General features: G+C 46.3%; 1 protein-coding gene across 1 annotated transcript in view; it reads right to left on the bottom strand.

The window, feature by feature from the left end:
* The window catches only part of AATF (apoptosis antagonizing transcription factor), a 134,290-nt gene that overhangs the window by 13,398 nt on the left and 99,972 nt on the right, over positions 1 to 20,920 (bottom strand). The window contains exons 10-11 of the mRNA XM_058164164.1: positions 18,433 to 18,513; positions 16,486 to 16,557 (exon numbers count right to left, since the gene is read on the bottom strand). Of these exons, the coding sequence (XP_058020147.1) occupies positions 16,486 to 16,557; positions 18,433 to 18,513 (153 nt within the window). The remainder of the gene's footprint in view (positions 1 to 16,485; positions 16,558 to 18,432; positions 18,514 to 20,920) is intronic.

Raw genomic sequence — 20,920 nt, 5'->3', positions numbered from 1 at the left:
ACAAAGGGGCGAAGACTTGGGAACGCACTGAGCTCTCGCTTGCAGAACGGAGGAGCCGAGGCGGCTTCCCTTCATATCTGCATATCCGGCTTTGGATAATCACATCCACAGAAGGCAATTAAGACTTTCGATTATTACTCAGGATGAGTTTTTTACACATTTAAAAATCCAAACGGAGATGAGTCTTCTTCTTGTTGTTGCTGTTGTTGCTGTTGTTGATTTGTTATAGTGATTCTTAGGCCATTATGTTCCCATGCTTTTGGAACAAGGCAGAAGATTAAGCCAACTTCCAATTGTGGTTTAATAAACCCCGATCTGTTCTGAAAACTTCCAACATCTTTTCCCACTTCAAATGAACTAGGAAACTATGATTTAACTGAATCTGGCTTGTTCTTCAACTCATGGGCAGAACGCCTCTGTTTGTGTATCTTAATTTTGGGATAAGTTTGTTAAAGACAAATCTGAAGCCAAGTTTCAAGATGAAATAACTAACATGGGACAAGAACAATGATGATGATGGTTTCTATGCTTGGAAAGCAAATGTTCCAAAAGCACTCCCTCTGCCTTTTAACTTTGCAATTATTCTTTTTACTCCGGTTTTAATATTGTTTTTAACTTCGGCTTTTATATCATTTTATCCGCAAACTGCCCAGATTCACGCAAGTGTGGCAAGGCAGCACAGAAATTGGATGGATGGATGGACGGACAGACGGAGAATATAGTTTGCTTGCCCAAGCTAGAGAAGGCAGATTAAAACTTTTTGAAACTTGTCTTGTCTCATTTGCCATTCTAATTTATATTTAGATCATTAATCACTGCTTCTGTTTTATGTTTAGAATTTTTCTGTTCTGTGCTGAATTTTTAACATTCGTAGCTGTGAAGCTTTTGCAATGGGGCACAGATTCATTAATTTAATTTACTGCAATCGGAGCTTAAAACCATGAGGCTGGGCTGGCCCAAAGGTGCTTTTTCAAGAGGCAACTGGACTTTCTGGTTTTTCTTCGAAGACGTTTTGCTTCTCATCCAGGAAGCTTCTTCAGAAGTGAATCATCTTCAAGGAAAAAACAAAGCAAGTCCAGCTTTGGAACAACCATGACCTGGAGGACTGAGAATCTCCATAGACATGAGGCCGAGTTGGGTTTTCCTGTTTTGTAGCACACATTTTATAACTCAGAGGTTCCCAATCTTTTTCGCCCGCGGCTCCCCCGGAAATCCGACCTGCAACTGCGCATGCGCACCAGACGCGCCCGCGGCTCCCCGGAAATCCGACCTGCAACTGCGCATGCGCACCAGACGCCCCAGAAATGGCGCATCAGCGCCGGACCCAGCGGGCGCAGATATTCCGCGGCGCCCCCATGACGATAGCGCGGCTCCCTGGGGAGCCGCGGCTCACAGTTTGGGAATCACTGTTATAACTGATTTTAAGGCTTATATTATACATTTACTTTGGACTGCTGGTTATTGCAAAACCTAATAACCCCCTTTTTAAAAAAGTGTTTCAGATTGATCTATAAAAGATGCTGTAGCAGAGGTGGGTTTCAGCAGGTTCTGACCAGTTCTGGAGAACCGGTAGCGGAAATTTTGAGTAGTTCAGAAAACCGGTAATAAAAATTCTGACTGGCCCTGCCCCCCATCTATTCTCTGCCTCCCAAATCCCAGCTGATCGGGAGGAAATGGGGATTTTGCAGTATCCTTCCCCTGGAGTGGACTGGGTATGGAGATTTTACAGTATCCTTCCCCTGCCACGCCCACCAAGCTGTGCCACGCCCACCAAGCCACGCCCACAGAACCGGTAGTAAAAAAATTTGAAACCCACCACTGTGCTGTAGGTACGTGGGACTGCAAAAACAGCAGAATCTGCACCTAACACTTTAAAGCATGTGAGTCATTTCTTGGGATTAGAATTAAAGAAAATTAAATGGAGACCGAAATCAAAGCATTGCTCAGCCCTACTTAAAGCGTGCAATAAACAGGACAACCCCAAATTAATAAAAAATATATATATTTTAAAAATTGACTTCCTATTAACGCACAATCTTATTCTTTGAGTCCCATGCTTGCCTGATCCCCTCTTGTCTTCTCTAACCACTAGGAACTACTGAGGATAATTCTAAGCACTATGGATGATAACAAAGTTTTTCAGAGATTCAACGTTTTTATAATGTGTAATTCTAGATCAGAGATGACAAACTACATTTAAAGCTACATTTCGAATATAGAGAGTTTAATTTTAGTTTGCCACATATACTGAAATCCTTTGGTTCAGGGGTCTCCAACCTTGGTCCCTTTAAGACTTGTGGACTTCAACTCCCAGAGTTCCTCAGCCAGCTGACGTCCACAAGTCTTAAAGGGACCAAGGTTGGAGACCCCCGCTTTGGTTAACCCTTGGTTTCCAGTTCGCTTCCAGACTTCCAACCGCATGAATAATGGCAACAGACAATTTTGCCCAATTTTACCCTCGCTTCCTATTATTCCTAAATATAAACTAGGTCAGGAGGGTTTCATGGGTGCCATGGATGACCCCAGATTGTCAACAGGACCCAGACTGAAAGCCATTTTAGATATGTTCACCACCCAAAGCACCGTTTCTCCACCTTGACAGCTTTCAGATGGGTGGACTTCAACTCCCAGAATTCCCCAGCCAGCATGCTTAAAGGTAAGATGGTAAGATAAGGCAAGTGAGACAGTAATAGCACTTAAGTCTTATATACCGCTTCACGGTGCTTTACAGCCTTCTCTAAGCAGTTTACAGAGTCAACCTCTTGCCCCCCAACAAGGGGCCGGATAGCTCAGGCTGGTACAGCCTGTTATTAAGAACACAGCAGCCTGCAATTACTGCAGGTTCAAGCCCGGCCCAAGGTTGACTCAGCCTTCCATCCTTTATAAGGTAGGTAAAATGAGGACCCAGATTGTTGGGGGGGCAATAAGTTGACTTTGTAAAAATATACAAATAGAATGAGACTATTGCCTTATACACTGTAAGCCGCCCTGAGTCTTCGGAGAAGGGCGGGGTATAAATGTAAACAAACAAACAAACAAACAATCTGGGTCCTCATTTTACTCATCTCGGAAGGATGGAAGGCTGAGTCAACCTTGAGCCGGTCAGGATCGAACTGCTGGCAGTGGGCAGTTAGCCTGCATTCTAACCATTGTGCACCATGGATGGATGGATGGATGGAAGGAAGGAAGGAGAAAAGGAAAAGCAATAGCACTTAGACTTATATACCACTTAACCATGCTTTACAACCTCTCTAAGCTGTTTACAGAGCCAGCATATGCGCCCCCCCCACCCACAAAAATTTGGGTCCTCATTTGACTGACCTCGGAAGGACGGAAGGACGAGTCAACCTTGAGCCTGGTGAGATTTGAACTGCCAAATTGCAGGCAGCCGGCAGGCAGCAGAAGTAGCCTGCAGTACCGCATTCTAACCACTGCGCCACCACAGATGTGGTGAGGTGAGGTAGGCTAGGTTAAGTTAGGCTAAACCAGTGCTTCTCAATTATTTTCTGTCATGCCCCCCTAGGAAGAAGAAAACATTTTTCGCGCCTCCCGCGCGACTGTAAATAGTATCATTAGCTTGTTATGACAGTGTTTGCCGAGGTCAAACGCGCCCCCCCTTTACGGAGCCTCGCGCCCCCCCTGGGGGGCCCGCCCCACTATTTGAGAAGCACTGGGCTAAACTAAGCTAAGCTAAATTAAACTAAACTAAACTAAGCTAAGATTTATTGTCACTTTTTTTCTGTGAACACACTGGCACACATGAAGAAATGAAATTATGTTGCCTGCTGTCAAAAGAAATACACACAGAGAGTATAAATGCCAGGGTTCCAAGTAATACACCCATAGCAAACAGAACGTGTGTGTGTGTGTGTGTGTGTGTGTGTGTGTGTGTGTGTGTGTGTGTGTGTGTATCTCCATATGAGTCACGGTGGTGCAGTGGTTAGAATGCAATTGCTCCCATGTAACACCTCTCCTGCGCAGTCTGCACTGGCTATCTGTGGTCTTTCGGGTGCACTTCAAGGTGTTGGTGACTACCTTTAAAGCGCTCCATGACTTAGGGCCAGGGTACTTACGGGACCGCCTGCTGTTACCGAATGCCTCCCACCGACCTGTATGCTCGCACAGAGAGGGACTCCTTAGGGTGCCGTCCGCCAAGCAATGTCGGCTGGCAGCCCCCAGGGGAAAGGCCTTCTCTGTAGGGGCTCCCACCCTTTGGAACGAACTTCCCCCCGGACTTCGGCAACTGCCGCACCTTCGGACTTTCCACCGAGAGCTGAAGACCTATTTGTTTGTTCGCGCAGGACTGGCATAGGATTTTAATGGGATTTTAATTAGTTTAGTGTTTTAACATTTTAAAATTTGGGGTTTTATTCTAAATGTTTTAATTCGGCCATTTTTATAATAAGTTTTTTAATTATGGTTTTATGTGTATATTGCTGTTGTTTTGTATCATGGCTGTAAACCGCCCTGAGTCCTTCGGGAGAAGGGCGGTATAAAAATTTAATAAATAAATAAAATAAATAAATAAATACTGCAGGGTAACTTACTGCTCACTCCAGAAGTTTGCTTCTGACTGGCTGAAGGTTGACTCAGCCTTCCATCCTTCCGAGGTCGGAAAAATGAGGACCCAGATTGTTGGGGGCAATATACTGACTCTGTAAACCACTTAGAGAGGGCTGTAAAGCACTGCGAAAAGGTATATAATTTATTGCTATATATATATGCATACACATATGTCTATCTACTGGCATACACACACATATACATACATATATTAATTGCAGTCCACTTTGAATATATAGTGTGGAAAAAAGAGTCTTGAGATTTAACAAGATTCATACTACGGTACAAAGGTATTAGAGTCTAGTTGTTCTGTTTCGGATACCGCGAAGCCGCCTCAAGAAGGAAACAACAGAAGAAAACTGGAGAGGATGTGTAGCGTCCCTGACAATACTGCGGGCCCTGCTTAAGCATCACTTATTTACCCTGTCCTGGATAGAAGGAAGTGATCTTCCAATCATCTTTTTGGCTGTCCTCGCCACTCTCTGCACCACCTTCCTGTCCGAAGCTCCCAAACTACACAATAATACAATGTGACAGGATGCTTTCAAAGCTCCACGCATCTTAAAACTGCCAAGGTTGAAAAACACATCGGTCCAGAATATATTACACAATTCCTATCTACCCAATTCCTCCACGATCTTGATGGTTTCACCTTCCGAAGACTGAGATCATGCAAGCTACAATCCTATCCATATGAAGATGAATAAACTAGGGGGAAACTGAGGCAATAACATAGGAACGCTTGGTTTTCATATCCGTGGTGGCGGCTCAGGCTGTAAGATAGCCTGTTATTAAAACACAGCTGCCTGCAATTACTGCAAGTTCTAGTCCCATCAGGCCCAAGGTTGACTCAGCCTTCCATCCTTTATAAGGTAGGTAAAATGAGGACCCAGATTGTTGGGGGGCAATAAGCTGACTTTGTAAATATACAAATAGAATGAGACTATTGCCTTACACACTGTAAGCCGCCCTGAGTCTTCGGAGAAGGGCGGGATATAAATGTAAATAAATAAATAAATAAATAATTGGACTTCTCCAAGCTGTACTAATAGGTTTTATAGACTCTCTCTTCCATGATTACAAATCAAAGGGAACCGTACAGATTCAGCACTCTTGGATGGATTTTTATACATCCCTCTCCTAATGCTACTCGTTCACTTTTCTGTAAAAGGGACGCAGTGGCTCAGGGGCTAGGACGTTGAGCTTGTCGATCGAAAGGTCGGCAGCTCAGCGGTTCGAATCCCTAGTGCTGCCGTGTAACAGGGTGAGCTCCCGTTATTTGTTGCAGCTTCTGCCAACCTAGCAGTTTCGAAAGCATGTAAAAATGCAAATAGAAAAAATAGGGACCACCTTTGGTGGGAAGGTAACAGCGTTCCGTGCGCCTTTGGCGTTGAGTCATGCCGGCCACATGACCATGGAGACGTCTTCGGACAACGCTGGCTCTTCGGCTTTGAAACGGAGATGAGCACCGCCCCCTAGAGTCAGCAATGACTAGCACGTATGTGCGAGGGGAACCTTTACCTTTACCTTACTTTTCTGTAATCTATCCATAACAAACTATTGGGAGATTGTAGATTTTTATTTTATTTACAACCAAGTTGTTCCCCAATTAGAAAGAAAAGGGGGGGGGAGAAAGACTGAGAATAAACACTTTTTGTTAATAGCTGCATCATTATCAGAACATGTTCTAGAGAGCTGCACTGCGCAAGTAAGTCCCATTGGTTAAGTCCAGGGGTGGGCTTCAAAAATTTTGGCAAGAGGTTCTCCGCTCGATTTCTGGGTGGGCATGGCCTAGTTAGCCTCCTGCACCATGGCGGGGGCGGGGCAGGGCGTTTTTGCCCTCCCCGGGCTCCGGAGGCTTTCTTCGAGCCTCCGGGAGGGCAAAAACGGCCACCCCAGGCTCCGGAGGCCCTCTGGAGGCCGGAAATGGTCCTGTTTCCGGCCTTCCCGAACTTCTGGTAGCCGGTTTTCCCCCTCCCGAGCCTCCACACGTGCCCTGCACTTTCCCGCACCCAAAATGGGCCCTGTGGGGACTCCTGGGAGGGGAGGGGTGGGGCGGGGTGGGCCAGCCAGGACTGGGATTTGGGGGTTCTCCGAACTGCATGGAATCTTAGCTAGAGGTTGTCCCGAAGCCCTGCGAACCCCCAGCAGCCCACCCCTGAAGCCTCAAAAGGCCCTAAAATCAGCCCAATAACAATTTTCAGGGCATTTCAGGGAGGTACTTAAAAGAATAGCAGATTTGGAGATCTTCTAGTCCAGGGGTCTCCAACCTTGGCAACTTTAAGACTTGTGGACTTCAACTCCCAGAATTGGAAAGCTGGCTGAGGAATTCTGGGAGTTGACATCCACAAGTCTTAAAGTTGCCAAGGTTGGAGACCACTGTTCTAGTCCAACACCACCCACCCGCCCGCTTAAGGAGGGGAGGGAGGGAAACAACCAAAGCAAACAGAAGCCCTAGATCCCAGCCAGTGGAGTGATGGCCACTGTAAGGAAACCTCCAACACATAAAGGAGGAGGTGAATTTTCCTCCGCCTGCTTCCAGCTCACCTGTCTTCCTCAATTTGAAAAAAGAAAGAAAGAAAAAGAAATGAACACTAGGTGGCAATCTCACCCTCGGGAAGCCACAGCAGCTTCACAATCGCATCCACACTCAACAGAGGAATCCACTGACGAACGTGGTCAACGCAGGGGGGCCCCCGTAAATTAATCCACAAACTGCCTAGCCCTGCAGGATCTCTGGCTCCCACCAAGGGAAGGCTGATCTTCCCAGCCCCACACCGATCTGCTCTTACAGATCCCCAAAGTTGAGCCCTGACCTCCGATCTGCCCGGCATTCCTGCTTGGATAAAGAAACAAGGTTTTATATGGACTTTGTGAAAAGAGAAATAGGGAGGGAGGGAGGGAGGGAAGGAGGGACCCTTATATTCCAATGATGCTGCGCAAAAGTGGAAGTGTTGGTCATGCCATGTGCTGCTCCTCTCTCCCACCCGTCTCTGCCCTTCACGCTCCATGCAAGTTCATCCTCCGTGTCTCGTCCCACCCTAGAGCTATGATCTCTTCGCCAGCTGGGCTGCAGGGCACCCGAGCCGCCGTCCCACTCTAATTATAGACTCCCACATGGCCGTTCTTGAAATTGTCTGCTTCCTTTCACTGCTTTGGGGAAGGGAAGGCTCCTGGGGGGAGGGCAGGGAGACCGAAGCAAAGAACTGTCGGTCCTCTGTGTTTTTTGTCCCCCCCCCTTTTTTGGCCCAAATGATGTGACTGAAATTTGAACCCAGGGCTGGGCTCTCCTTCCCCACAGCGGCGGATTCTCCAAGGCAAAATTTGGGGACCGGCGAAGACGTCTTTCCTTCCTTCTAACTTTTCTCTCCCGACCTTTCAGCTGGGCTGGGTGACCCCTCGTGCTGCTTGATTTGGGTGCAGCGCAAGGCGTTTATTTATTTAATTTGTATCCTGCCTTGATTATTTTTAAGGTGGCAAACATACCTAATACTCCTCTTATTTTCCCCACGACAACAATCTTGAGGGGTAGGCTGGACAGAGAGAAGAGTGATCGGTATAAAGCAAGGGCGTCAAACTGGCGGCCCGCAGGCCGGATGCGTCACGCGCAGGCCACGCCCACCTCAGCTCCGCGAAGGGGAAAAATGTCATGAAAGAACAGGTGACGGAGTTTGAAACCCACGGTATAAAGTCACCAAGCGGTCATTAATAATGCCTAAGGCAGGTTAGAACTCCTGGTCATCTGATCATCATCATTTAACGACCCCATAATCCCTTGCGGGGTGGAATTTGGGCAACTGAATGGGGCTATTTAATGGCCGGATGCCCTTCCTGCTGCCAATGCGGAGCTTTGTTCAGCAGATATCTGCTCATGGTCTCTCATGGTCATCTGATGATTGGCCCAAAATCGTTTCGTCGTCTCCTGGTTTCTAGCCTGGTGTGATGATTTCCCCAGAGGCTTCCCCAGTTATCTCCCCAGATGTCAACTCAGAGGAAGATGAACCAGTTGCAGGCACCTCTGGAGGGGAGTTGGTCAACGGCTCCAAGCAGCCATCCGAGAGGGATTTGGCTGAAGCACAGCTGCAGTGGGACAGCCCAGAGGCTTCAGGTGGGGAAAGTGTTCTGTCTCCTTCCCCACTTCAGACCCACGAGCTGGCCTTCAGCCAGTGGATTCACGGCTCTTATCAGTCCTGGCAGAGAAATCGCAGCTGCCTGCCAAAGTTCAAACAAACGACTCAGGTAGCAAGACTTTCAGCTCTTTTTGAAACGGATCAGCTAAACTTTGCTTCCCGTGGAGTGAGAGAAGTCCCAATGCTCCTTATATATCCTGTGGGGTGGGGCTCCTGCCCCACCCTTCCTTTTGATGACGCCACCTCTCTAATCTTCTGAAGCGCGGGTCAAGCCAAGCTTGATTATTATTATCACCTGGGTCTGAAGGCGTAGCCTGGGGAAGGGAGGAATCAGGGGATGATGGCCTCATTACGTCCTCCGACTGATTTGGTTCTGGCTCCTGGAGCCGAGCCAAAGGAATCGATGCTCCTGAGGTAAGCCTTACCGGCCCTTCCCCCTCATTTTCTGAGTCACTTTCGGGCATGGGGCCAGGTTTGGGGGCTGGAGGCACAACAGAAAGCATGCAGCTGCAGCCAGTCAGTGATGAGGAAGAGGAACTGCCTGCTGCGCCTGATGCAAGAACATGTAGGGCAGAGAAAAGGCAGGAGCAGCGAAGGTCAGCACGATTGCTCACGAGGAGGCAGCCTCGCCCCTATTGATGGGCTGCAGCTGACGCTGGCTATTTAGCACAGCAGATAGATGGCGGCGATGCTGGGAACAGTGTGTTCCTTTCCAAGCTGTGTGATTTCTGATTGTTGTGATTCTTGCCTTGCTTTGGATTGACACCGTGCCTTGTGAACTCTGGATGTTTCTTAACCTTGTGAACCCTCTTGTATAGTGGATTTAATTTTGTCTGCTGGGTTTATCTTGTTTGGGAAACTTTTAAGTGCCCTATGGACTCATTGGCCATTGGTCTGTGGTGGTTGGACTTAATTGGGACAGTTCTGGGGGTTTTGATGAAGGGAGTTTTAGGGGAATATTAATAAACCTTACTAAACTATCGCTGCGTACGTATGCTATAGCAAAGCTGGCTGAGGAATTCTGGGAGTTGAAGTCCGCAAGTCTTAAAGTTGCCAAGGTTGGAGGCCCCTGATATAGAATACAGAAATCAATCAACCCTAGCTGGGCCTGCAAGAATCTGCCGTTGTCCTATACCAAACAAGGAACGGTCACTTGCAAATACGGCTAGTCCTCCACTTACAACAGTTCATTTAGTGAACTGAATGGCACTGAGAAAGTGACATATGACCGTTTTTCACATGTACAAGTTTTGAAGGCTCTCACGGTCATGTGAGGCAAATCCAGATGCTTGGCAACCGACTCATCTTGATGATGGCTGCAGCGTCCTGGGATCATGCGATCACTTTTTTGCAACCTTCCGACAAGCAAACTCAATGGCAAAGCCAGATTCGCTTTAACAACGGTGGCAAAAAAAAAAAAAGGTCGCAAAATGTGGCGAAACTCATTTAAGAAATGTCTTGCTTAGCAACAGTCATCTTGGGCTCAATAGCGGTTGTAAGTCGAGAAGTACCCGAGAGATTGCTTTTGCTCTCTTTCCCTTTCCTTCCTTGCACTGAAATTTGTATAGATTAATCACTGTAAAGAAATGGCCATGTCTAAAGAGATGAGGGGGGGGGGGAGAAGCACCTTCCTTTGTGTACTTTAATATCCCCTGTGTCCGGGATGAATTCTCCTCTTCACAGCTTGACTGTTTTGTTAACAGATTCCAGGCAAGGGATGACAAATTGTCTCACTGGGAAAAGATGACAAATCACGTCGGGCCGTTCTTAAAACAGGTTAGCTTTTTATTTATTTTATTCTTATTTTTTTTATTTTTTTCCGTGCTTTTAAAGGATAGAAATCCCAGTAATGAAAAAAGGGGTTTGGCAAATATGTATGGCTGGGTTTTTACCAAAGGGAGGTAAGGGAGAGAGAGAGACAGAATGTGTGTGTGTGTGTGAGAGAGAGAGAGAGAGAGAAAGAATAAAAAGAGAAATGCAGAGAAAAAGAGAGGGAGAGAAAGAATAAAAAAAGAAAGAGAGACAGAAAGAGAAAGAAAGAGGGAGAGAGAGATGAGAAAGAGAGAATGTGTGTGTGTGAGAGAGAGAAAGAATAAAAGAGAAATAGAGACAGAGAGAAAGAGGAGAGAGAGAGAAAGAATAAAAGAGAAAAGAGAGACAGAAAGAGAGAGAAAAGAGAGAGAAAGAATAAAAGAGAAATACGGAGAAAAAGAGAGAGAATGTGTGTATGTGTGAGAGAGAGAGACAGAGACAGAGAAAGAATAAAAAGAGAAATACGGAGAAAAAGAGACAGAGAAAGATGGAGAGGGGAGAGAGAGAGAGAAAGGATAAAAAGAGAAATACAGAGAAAAGAGGGAGAGACAGAGAGAGAAAGAATAAAAAGAGAAATAGAGACAGAGAAAAAGAGAGAGAGAATGAGAAAGAGAGAGAATGAGAGAGAGAGAGAGAGAATGTGTGTGTTCACTAGAACCAGTAGTAAAAAACCGTTTAAAAAAGTAAAATAAAAAGTTCCGACGATCAGCTATGCAACAATCAGCTGTGCGGCGCAATTTATATTCGCTAGAAAGCAGGAAATCCTGCTTTATAGTGAATCTAAATCGCGCGGCACAGCTGTTCCCCCCCCCTCGCTGTTCTACTTACCTTTGCAGACTTAGAAAAGGCTTCTTAGCACCTGCGGTGGGCATGCACGCGAAGCAAATCGGTTTAAAGCAGGTGTGAAATTCTGAGCATTTCACCCGTTTTAAACCGTAACTCCAATGGAGGGGTTGAGGGGGAGAGAAAGCAGCCACATAATGTATTATTCCCATTAACCTTTATTAGTAACCAGTCGGTGGATTGCTGGAAAAATTGAAATTGTAAACTCTTTGAGAAATACAGATTCTGATCATTTCTTCCAGGAAATCTCTGCTAAAATCAGGAGCCCTGGTAAGGGAACATTGGCAAGGCTTCATTACATCACCAGGAGAAGGTGTGGCTTGAAGCACTGCCGCCAATCAAGTGTTGCAGGACATATTTAATCATAGAGGAACTTTTTTCCCCTTTAGCAGATCCCTCTCTCCAGCTCTCTTCTTGGCCTCCAAAATTTATCCACCTTAGAATTCTCATTTTAGCCGTGCTTGGGATTTTTAAAACTCGCTCAACTCCTTTAACCTAATTCAGGGAAGTTTGAGGGCATTTGTGAGGATGTTTCCCTTTTAAAATATCACTTTTAAGCCATCATGTGAAACTCTAAGACATTCCCAATGCACCCCATTCTGCCATTAATAATGCCTTATTCTATATAATGTTCAACAGTGTTCGTCAACCTGAGCAACTTTAAGGCGTGTGGACTATTTTGGTATAGTTATCTCCCTTAAAGACACCCTTCAGCAATAAAGGTTTGTGTTGTGCCTCCAGCCCCCGAACCTGGCCCCATGCCCGAAAGTGACTCAGAAAATGAGGGGCAAGGGCCGGTAAGGCTTACCTCAGGAGCACCGATTCCTTTGGCTTGGCTCCAGGAGCCAGAACCAGACCAGTCAGAGGATGTAATGAGGCCGTCATCCCCTGATTCCTCCCTTCCCCAGGCTACGCCTTCAGACACAGCTGATAATAATAATAATCAAGCTTGGCTTCCGCGCTTCAGAAGATTAGAGAGACAGCGTCATCAAAAGGAAGGGTGGGGCTCCTGCCACAGGATATATAAGGAGCTTTGGGACTGCACAGGAAGCAAAAGTTTAGCTGAACCGTTTCAAAAAGAGCTGAAAGTCTTGCTACATGAGTCATTTGTTTGAACTTTGGCAGGCAGCTACGATTTCTCTGCCAGGACTGATAAGAGCTGTGAATCCACTGGCTGAAGGCCAGCTCGTGGGTCTGAAGTGGGGAAGGAGACAGAACAGTTTGGCTTGGTGGTCTTTCCCTGGACAACAATCTAATTCAGTGATGGCAAACCTATGGCACGTGTGCCGGAAGTGGCATGCAGAGCCATCTCTCCAGGCACGCCAGTTGTCGATTTCTGGCATGTGCCTCACAGGTGGGTTTCAGCCAGTTCTGACCAGTTCTGGCGAACTGGTAGCAGAAATTTTGAGTAGTTCAGAGAACTGGTAGTAAAAATTCTGACTGGCCCCGTCCCTATCTATTCCCTGCCTTCTGAGTCCCAGCTGATCGGGAGGAAATGGGGATTTTGCAGTAACCTTCCCCTGTCACACCCACCAAGCCACACCCACAGAACCGGTAGTAAAAATTCTGACTGGTTCCGCCCCCACCTATTCTCTGCCTTCCAATTCCCAGCTGATTGGGTGAAATGGGGATTTTGCAGTAACCTTCCCCTGGATTGGGGAGGGAATGGAGATTTTAGGGTATCCTTCCCCTGCCACACCCACCAAGCCACACCCACAGAACTGGTAGTAAAAAAATTTGAAACCCACCAGTGACGTGCATGCGTGGCAGCTGGTCTTCGCGCACGCAGGTGTGCCAGAAACCGGAAGACCAGGTGACTGGCGCGCATACACATGCTGGAAACTGGAAGCTGAGCTTCTCAGCATGCGCATGCGCACCAGGAAACAGCTCTTCCGGTTTCTGGTGCTCATGCACGTGTGCACCAAGGAGCTGATCTTTCAGTGCCGAAAAAGGTTCACCAACACTGGTCTTTTTTTTTTTATTTGCATTTATATCCCGCCCTTCTCCAAAGACTCAGGGCGGCTTACACTATGTCAAGCAATAGTCTTCATCCTATTTGTATATTATATACAAAGTCAAACTTATTGCCCCCAACAATCTGGGTCCTCATTTTACCTACCTTATAAAGGATGGAAGGCTGAGTCAACCTTGGCCCTGGTGGGGCTTGAACCTGCAGTAATTGCAAGCAGCTGCTGTTAGTAACAGACTGTCTTACCAGTCTGAGCCACGGAGGCCCTAATTTATGGTCTAATTTATATCATGGCTTAGATCAGGGGTGTCAAACTCAAGGCCCGCGGGCCGGATCTGGTCACCCTGGAAACAGTGAGGGACTGGCCATGTGGCCCTCTCGAGCTCTGTTTTTGCTGGCAGAGGATTGCAGGACCCCATTGTAGCCGGAAACGGAGCTCGGGAGCCCATTTTCACTGGCGGAGTGTTCGGGCTGCCACAGGCGCCCCCAACATGAGTGACATCGAGCTGGCCACACCCATTCTGGCCACACACTCCTCCCTCCCCCCGAGGTCAAACACAACCCTGATGCGGCCCTCAATGAAATCGAGTTTGAAACCCCTGGCTTAGATGGTTCATTAACCCCATATAGGTTTTTCGGCTTCCCCACGTTTCACTCTCTGGGGATAATCTCTGTTTTAAAATCTGGGCAAGGGAGAACCGTTCATGAGTAACTGTTTTCCAACAAAGGGCTCCGGTCCCAGATGGATTGCTCCTACATCGGAAGATTATCTGGTTTTCCTGCTTTAGTTGGAATTCGGTGTTGTCAGCCATCCCCCTACAATTAATTTATTTTATAGGCAGTAAGCACAACTCTGTTTTTTCTGATTTTTCACACTCTAAACATGCAGCGCTCCCCGCTGTACAAGACTTTTATTTGTTTTGGGGTGAAGCCTCCAAACTAACGGAGCAAAAGGCTGAGTGCATGATCGCACCACTGTGAAATGTGTATTTGCATTTTCAATCTAGTAATTCACACTTGCAAACAATGAAATTACCTTCGACTGCCGCTAAAGAAAGCAGTGTTATTATTATTACTGTTCATGCATATATGAGCTTTGCATTACAACACACACGCAAACATACGGGAATGGGAAGGTATAAACTAGAATTTAAAATTGGACAATTGTCTTCACATGCATTGTAGACATCAACAGCACCGGCTATACGACTCACCGTTGTATCATGAAGCAAAAGCCAGGGCATGTTTAGCAACCAGCATTATTTAGCATGGCCGATTTTTATTTTTAATTTAAAATCTCCTGGCGCGCAGCTGTGTTAGTCTCCCGCAAACACAACAGCCATATTCAAATGACACCTGAGTCACTGTTAGTAGTTGCTGAAAATAGTGGTCTGTTTCAAACACCATTACACAAAGTTTCTTGGGTTGGCTAAAACAAGGAACTGTAGTTAATGAAAGACTTCATGAAGATCTGGTTTTATTATTGGATAGTTCACCGAAGAGAGAGGCAGGGAGGAGAGAGAGAGGGTAGGGAGAGAAGAGGGGGTGGAGAGGAGAAAGAAGAGAGAGGGAGGAAAGAGAGAGAGGAAAGAGAGAGAGAGGAGGGGGGGAAATGAGAGGAGAGGACAGAGAGGTGATAGGAGGGAGGGAGAGAGAGAGGAGAGGAGAGAGAGAAGGGAGAGGAGAGGAGAAAGAGGAGAGGAGTGGGGAGGAGAAAGAGAGGAAGGGAGAAAGTAGAGAGAGAGAGAGAGAGGGGGAATGAGAGGAGAGAACAGAGAGGTGGAGGGAGGGAGAGGGGAGGAGAGAGAGAGGGAATGAGAGGAGAGGACAGAGAGATGGCAGGAGGGAAGGAGAGAGATAGGAAGGGAGGGAGAGAGAGAGGGAGGGAGAGAGAGAGGAGAGGGGGGAATGAGAGGAGAGGACAGAGTGGTGGCGGGAGGGGAGAGAGAGGGGGGAGGGGATGTTGAGGAGAAAGAGGAGAGAGAGTGGGGAGGAGAGAGAGGAAGGGAGAGGGGAGAGAGAGAGAAGATAGAGGATAATGAGAGGAGAGGACAGAGAGGTGGCGGGAGAGAGGGAGAGAGAGGAGAGAGGGGTGAAGAGAGAGAGGGAGGAAGAGAGAGAAGAGAGTGGGGAATAAGAGGCGAGGACAGAGCGGTGGAGGGAGGGAGGGAAAGAGAGAGAGAGAGAGAGAGAGCAAGAGAGAGCTCTTAAGCCAAGAAATTATTGTCTGATCTTTCGCAAAGTGTCTTATGGCACCTTAAAACCTAATAAATTCACCATGCCAGGAGCTTTCACGGACTAGAATCCATTTTATGCCTTTGATTAAACGGACTAAGCCCACAAGAGTCGCATATGTTTATCTTGAACTTGCAACAATATCCTGTCCCAAAGAAAAAAAAGAAATCTCCCCCCCCACCCACCCCAAATAATCTAATTCCAGAGGGATCACCACAGGTAACATCTGGTCCAGCCCAAGAAAGGAAGGAAGGAAGAATTTGGTGGCAACTTTAAATGGAAATAATTGCCTGTGTGCGTTTCGCGGGCCCCGCGCTTACATCCTTGTAAATCTCTTCTTTTAAGATGTTACAAAAGGCGCTATAACGCTGCAATCCTTCTCCCCACCCACCCCAAATAATCTAATTCCAGAGGGATCACCACAGGTAACATCTGGTCCAGCCCAAGAAAGGAAGGAAGGAAGAATTTGGTGGCAACTTTAAATGGAAATAATTGCCTGTGTGCGTTTCGCGGGCCCCGCGCTTACATCCTTGTAAATCTCTTCTTTTAAGATGTTACAAAAGGCGCTATAACGCTGCAATCCTTCTCCCCACCCACCCCCACCCCCAGATGGCTGGAAAAAAAAAGGAAATTAAAAGCACGGGCGCGCCACAAACTCAGCTCTCCCTGAAGCACTGAAGCGGCAAATATCAAGGGCACAGGCTGGGCTGAACTGTGGAAAAGCGCCGTTGTGACAATTTGGCGGGTGGGGGGGCGGTGCGGGAGTGTGTGGGAAGCGCACGCAGCTGGCTCCGACTGGATAAAGGGGCGGCCTAGGCCTGTGACAAATGGCCGGCTGATACAAAAGAACCTGAGACGGTGACAGGCTGAAGAACAGGTCAATATCAGGCTGTCACAAAGCCCTTCCAGAAGCGTAATTAACTGCTTACTAACCTGGCATCATCATTCATTGTGCAGTGGTCAATGGGTGCCATGAAGCTCACCAGCTTGCTGTGGACATGATACCTGGAAGGCCCCGGGAGGCGGGAGGGGGGGGACGTAGGTGGGAATGAGAGGAAAGGAAGGAAAAGAGAAGGCGTTAAAAGGAAGCTCTTCCGATAGAAAAGCTTTGCCCATCCCAGGGGAAAAAGGGGTTTCGTGGATTAGAACGTTTGTGGCGCCGAGTTGAACTGTGGGCTCCTGGGTGCTTTTTGAGCCTGGCTGTTTCCTTGCAGACATTTCATGACCCAACTAGGTAACACCATCAGGGCTACAAGGGAGTGCAGGGAGAAGGAGGAGGGAGATGGGGAGGACGACTCTGGGATGCTTGGTGCTCTCTCACTTTGGTTGTTTTCTTGTAGACATTTCATGACCCAACTAGGCAACATCATCAACTCTAGAAGGGAGTGGGATTTATGGAAAGGATGATGATGATGATGATGATGATTCTGGGTTCCTTGATGCTCTCTCAGTTTGGTTGTTTTCTTTCAGATGTTTCATGATCCAACTATGTAACATCATCAAATCTTGAAAGGAGCGGGATTTATAGAAAGGAGGAGGAGGAGGAAAAGAACTCTGGGATCCTTGATGCTCTCTCAGCTTGGTTGTTTTCTTTCAGACGTTTCATTACCCAACTAGGTAACATCATCCGTTACCTATCTACTTACCTACAACAACTTCCATTTGCAAACCTGAATCCTTTTTCACACTGGCGGTGCCACCTAGTTGTGTGATGAAAGGTTCCTTATACATATTATTGTGGTTCTCCAGGCTTGAATCAGATCAATACCGTCACAAGAGTCCAGAAATGGAGGCTGCCTTGTGGCACTTGAATTCTGTGAAGTTGTTGGAGGGTGGGGGGGGAAGGGGGCTGGATGTTTTTTTTTAAAAAAAAGTTTTTGGCTAGTGGTTTGAAATCATGCACCCCATGAAGATTAATAATTTGGATGGTTTTGCTGAGGTTTATTTGCTGAAATACAAGGTAAAATGTCTACCGAAAACCTGATCTTGGTGTTAATCTCTCCAAGTACGAGGGACCCCAACAAAAAAAAAAAATGCAGTTTGAAACATTTCTTCGTTTATTTCAGGGGTCTTTAAATATGGGAACTTGTGGACTTCAACTCCCAGAATCCCCCATGGCTGAAGAATTCTGGGAATTGAAGTCCACACGTCTGAAAAGTTTGTCAACTTTGAAGAACTCCTGATCTATTTTAACACTCACAGAAAACCAATGATTTAAAGAACGAAACAGAATTGTTTGTCACAGAATTACCGTATTTTTCAGAGTATAAGACGCACCTTAGTTTTTGGGGAGGAAAATAAGAAAAAAGCTGATTGGCAGGTGGATCAGCCTCCCGGAATAACCCCCGTCAGCTGTTGCCAGAGGTGAATTTTAGCAACAGAGCTCTCTCTCTCTCTCTCTCTCTCTCTTTTTTTTTTTGCTTTTTTTCCTGGCTCTGAAACTCTGTTTCAGAAAAAAAACCTTTTTCTGCCTCTGAAAGCCTCCGAAACAGAGCTTCAGAAAAAAAGCCTCTGATGCTCTGTTTGGGAGCTTCTTTTCTGAAGCTCCATTTGGGGCTTTTTTTTCTAAGCTCTGTTTGGGAGCTTCTTTTCTGAAGCTCCGTTTGGGGCTTTTTTTCTGAAGCTCCGTTTGGGGGCTTCTTTTCTCAAGCTTTGTTTCTGATGCTTTTTTCAGCCTCTGAAACCTCCCTTTGAGAAGCTGGGCAGGGCTACATTCAGAGTATAAGACGCACCCAGATTTTCACCCTCTTTTTTGGGGGAAAAAGGTGCGTCTTATACTCTGAAAAATACAGTACTTTTTTTAACTTTTTCATATAAGGGGAGGGGGGCAGAATCCAGAAATTGAGAGAACAGAAAACGGTTGTGCCTCTTTCTACTCACCGTATTTTCCTTCCTTTACTGGCCTTGGTGTCCACTTTCTTCCGAATTTTACTCCTCAGTTTCTGGATAGCCAGCCATTGTCTATGGAAACAGAATGACAGGGTGGCATTCGGGTTGCACGGTAATGAAAATTGCCTTCTTCTCAAAAGTGATGGGAATCAACAATTGCAATCCAAAACAGAAACCAACAAAACCCATCAGTTGCTGCCTCCCTCTTCTGAGGTGCCTTCGTGGTACAGGTAGTCCTCGATTTAGGACCGCTTCAAATTTTATGACGGATCTCCAGATTGGGGATACTTAACAATCCAGTTCCAAAGTTCTGACAGTGACTTCACCCACCCCCATGGTCACGTGACTGCAGATGGGTTGCTTGGCAACGAACGTGCGTTTGCGGCAGTGGTGAAATGTACAATTTGTTACTACCAGTTCTGTGGGCGTGGCTTGGTGGGGGGTAATGTGACTGGATGGGCGTGTCCAACTTTTTTTTAAAAGCATTTTTTCTACAACTTTTTCGGCCAAAGAGATTGTAAAAAAATGCTTTTAAGAGGTTCTGACGATCCCAGCTGAGCTGCGCGATCGTCAGAGGCTTTTGTTTTTTACTTTTAAAAGCATTTTTTCGGTTGAAGAAAAAAATGCTTTTAAAAGTAAAAAAAAAAAAACACCTCTGATGGTTGCGGGGCTCAGCTGGGCATCGGGGGGGGGGAGGGAGGTAGGGATTTTTGCTACCGGTTCTCCGAACCACCCGCTGCCATTGCTACCGGATTGGGCAATCCGGTCTGAACCGGGAGCATTTCACCCCTGGTTTGCGGCCATTTTCAGCGACCCATGGTCACGTGACTATATTTGATGATGGTTTTGTTAAAAACTGGTGTTTATTTCTGGTTTTTCGGCAAAACGGCTGACGGTGAACAATGGTGCTCACTTTAGGACAGTGGCATTCATTTAACACGTCGTCAAAAAGATGGTAAAATTGGGTCAGACACATGGCTTTGCAACCGTTATGACTTGCAACCATAATGGGCAGGCTCCATTATGGTCGGAAGTCGAGGACTATCTGTGTTCCCTTCTCAGGACTGTGACATGGTGGGTTCAAGATCAGGGCTGTGGGAACTCAGCACCTGCAGCAACAGCCTCAGGTGGCTTGCCTTATGCCCACAATTCCAGGTAGTCCTCAACTTACGACCACAATTGATCCCGAGGTTTCTGTTGCTACATGAGACAATTGTTAAGTGAGTTTTCTTGCCACAGTTGTTAAATGAATCACGGCAGTCGTTAAGATAAGAACACAGTTGTTAAGTGAATCTGGCTTCCCCACTGACTTTGTCAAAAGGTTGCAAAAGGAGATCACATGACCTGGAATACTGGAACTGTCATAAATATGAGTCAGCTGGCTGGACATGTTATAAAACAAGGAAATATTGGAGTAGGATTCATATTCTAATACAGAAGAGTCTTAAAGTGAATATTAAGATAAAACCAGAAACGCTTCTGTTGGGTTTAATGGAAAAAGACTTGGGGGAAATATTGGGAACTTTAATTTTATTTATGTTGATAGCAGCATGATTAATTTATGCACAAAAATGGAAGGACACTTCGATTCCCACAATGGACAAATCTCTGCTAAAGTTGGTGAAATTAGCAGAGATGGCTAAATCGACTGTTTTGATAAAAGAATATATGTATGTATATATGTATGTATGTATGTATGTATGTATGTATGTATGTATGTATGTAAGTAAGTAAGTAAGTAAGTAATTTTATTTCTACTTGGAAACCGCTTCTGGACTTTGTGCTTGAGGAGGGGAAAAAATAAAACTTTGAAATAGCTAGTTTATACTACTATGTAAAAGTAAAAAAATTGAGGTTTGATATTACTATTTTATTTTACTTTTAAAAGCATTTTTCGGTTGAAGAAAAATGCTTTTAAAAAAAAAAAACCTCTGATGGTTGCGGGCTCAGCTGGGCATCGGGGAGGAGGTAGGATTTTTGCTACCAGTTCTCCGAACCACCCGCTGCCATTGCTATCGGATTGGGCAATCCGGTCTGAACCGAGCATTTCACCCTGGTTTGCGGCCATTTTCAGCGGCCCATGGTCACGTGACTATATTTGATGATGGTTTTGTTAAAAACTGGTGTTTATTTCTGGTTTTTCGGCAAAATGGCTGACGGTGAACAATGGTGCTCACTTTAGGACAGTGGCATTCGGGTTGCACGGTAATGAAAATTGCCTTCTTCTCAAAAGCGATGGGAATCAACAATTGCAACCCAAAACAGAAACCAATAAAACCCATCAGCTGCTGCCTCCCTCTTCTGAGGTGCCTTCGTGGTGTTGGAAAAATATCCATCTGGGTTCAGTTCCAAGTGGGGACAAAGACACTGGAAACATGGAGGCTGCTTGGAAAGATGGTTTAATGGTGGTCAGGATCACATGGCTTGAGTTCCTGAACAGAAAAAAAGGCTGAGATCCTGTGTGCTCCCTGGCTTTATG

This window comes from Ahaetulla prasina, chromosome 1 (genome assembly GCF_028640845.1).
Source record: "Ahaetulla prasina isolate Xishuangbanna chromosome 1, ASM2864084v1, whole genome shotgun sequence".
Taxonomy (NCBI): Eukaryota; Metazoa; Chordata; class Lepidosauria; order Squamata; family Colubridae; genus Ahaetulla; species Ahaetulla prasina.
The sequence above is the reverse complement of the archived record's forward strand: the minus strand, read 5'-3'. Positions and strand labels throughout refer to the sequence as shown.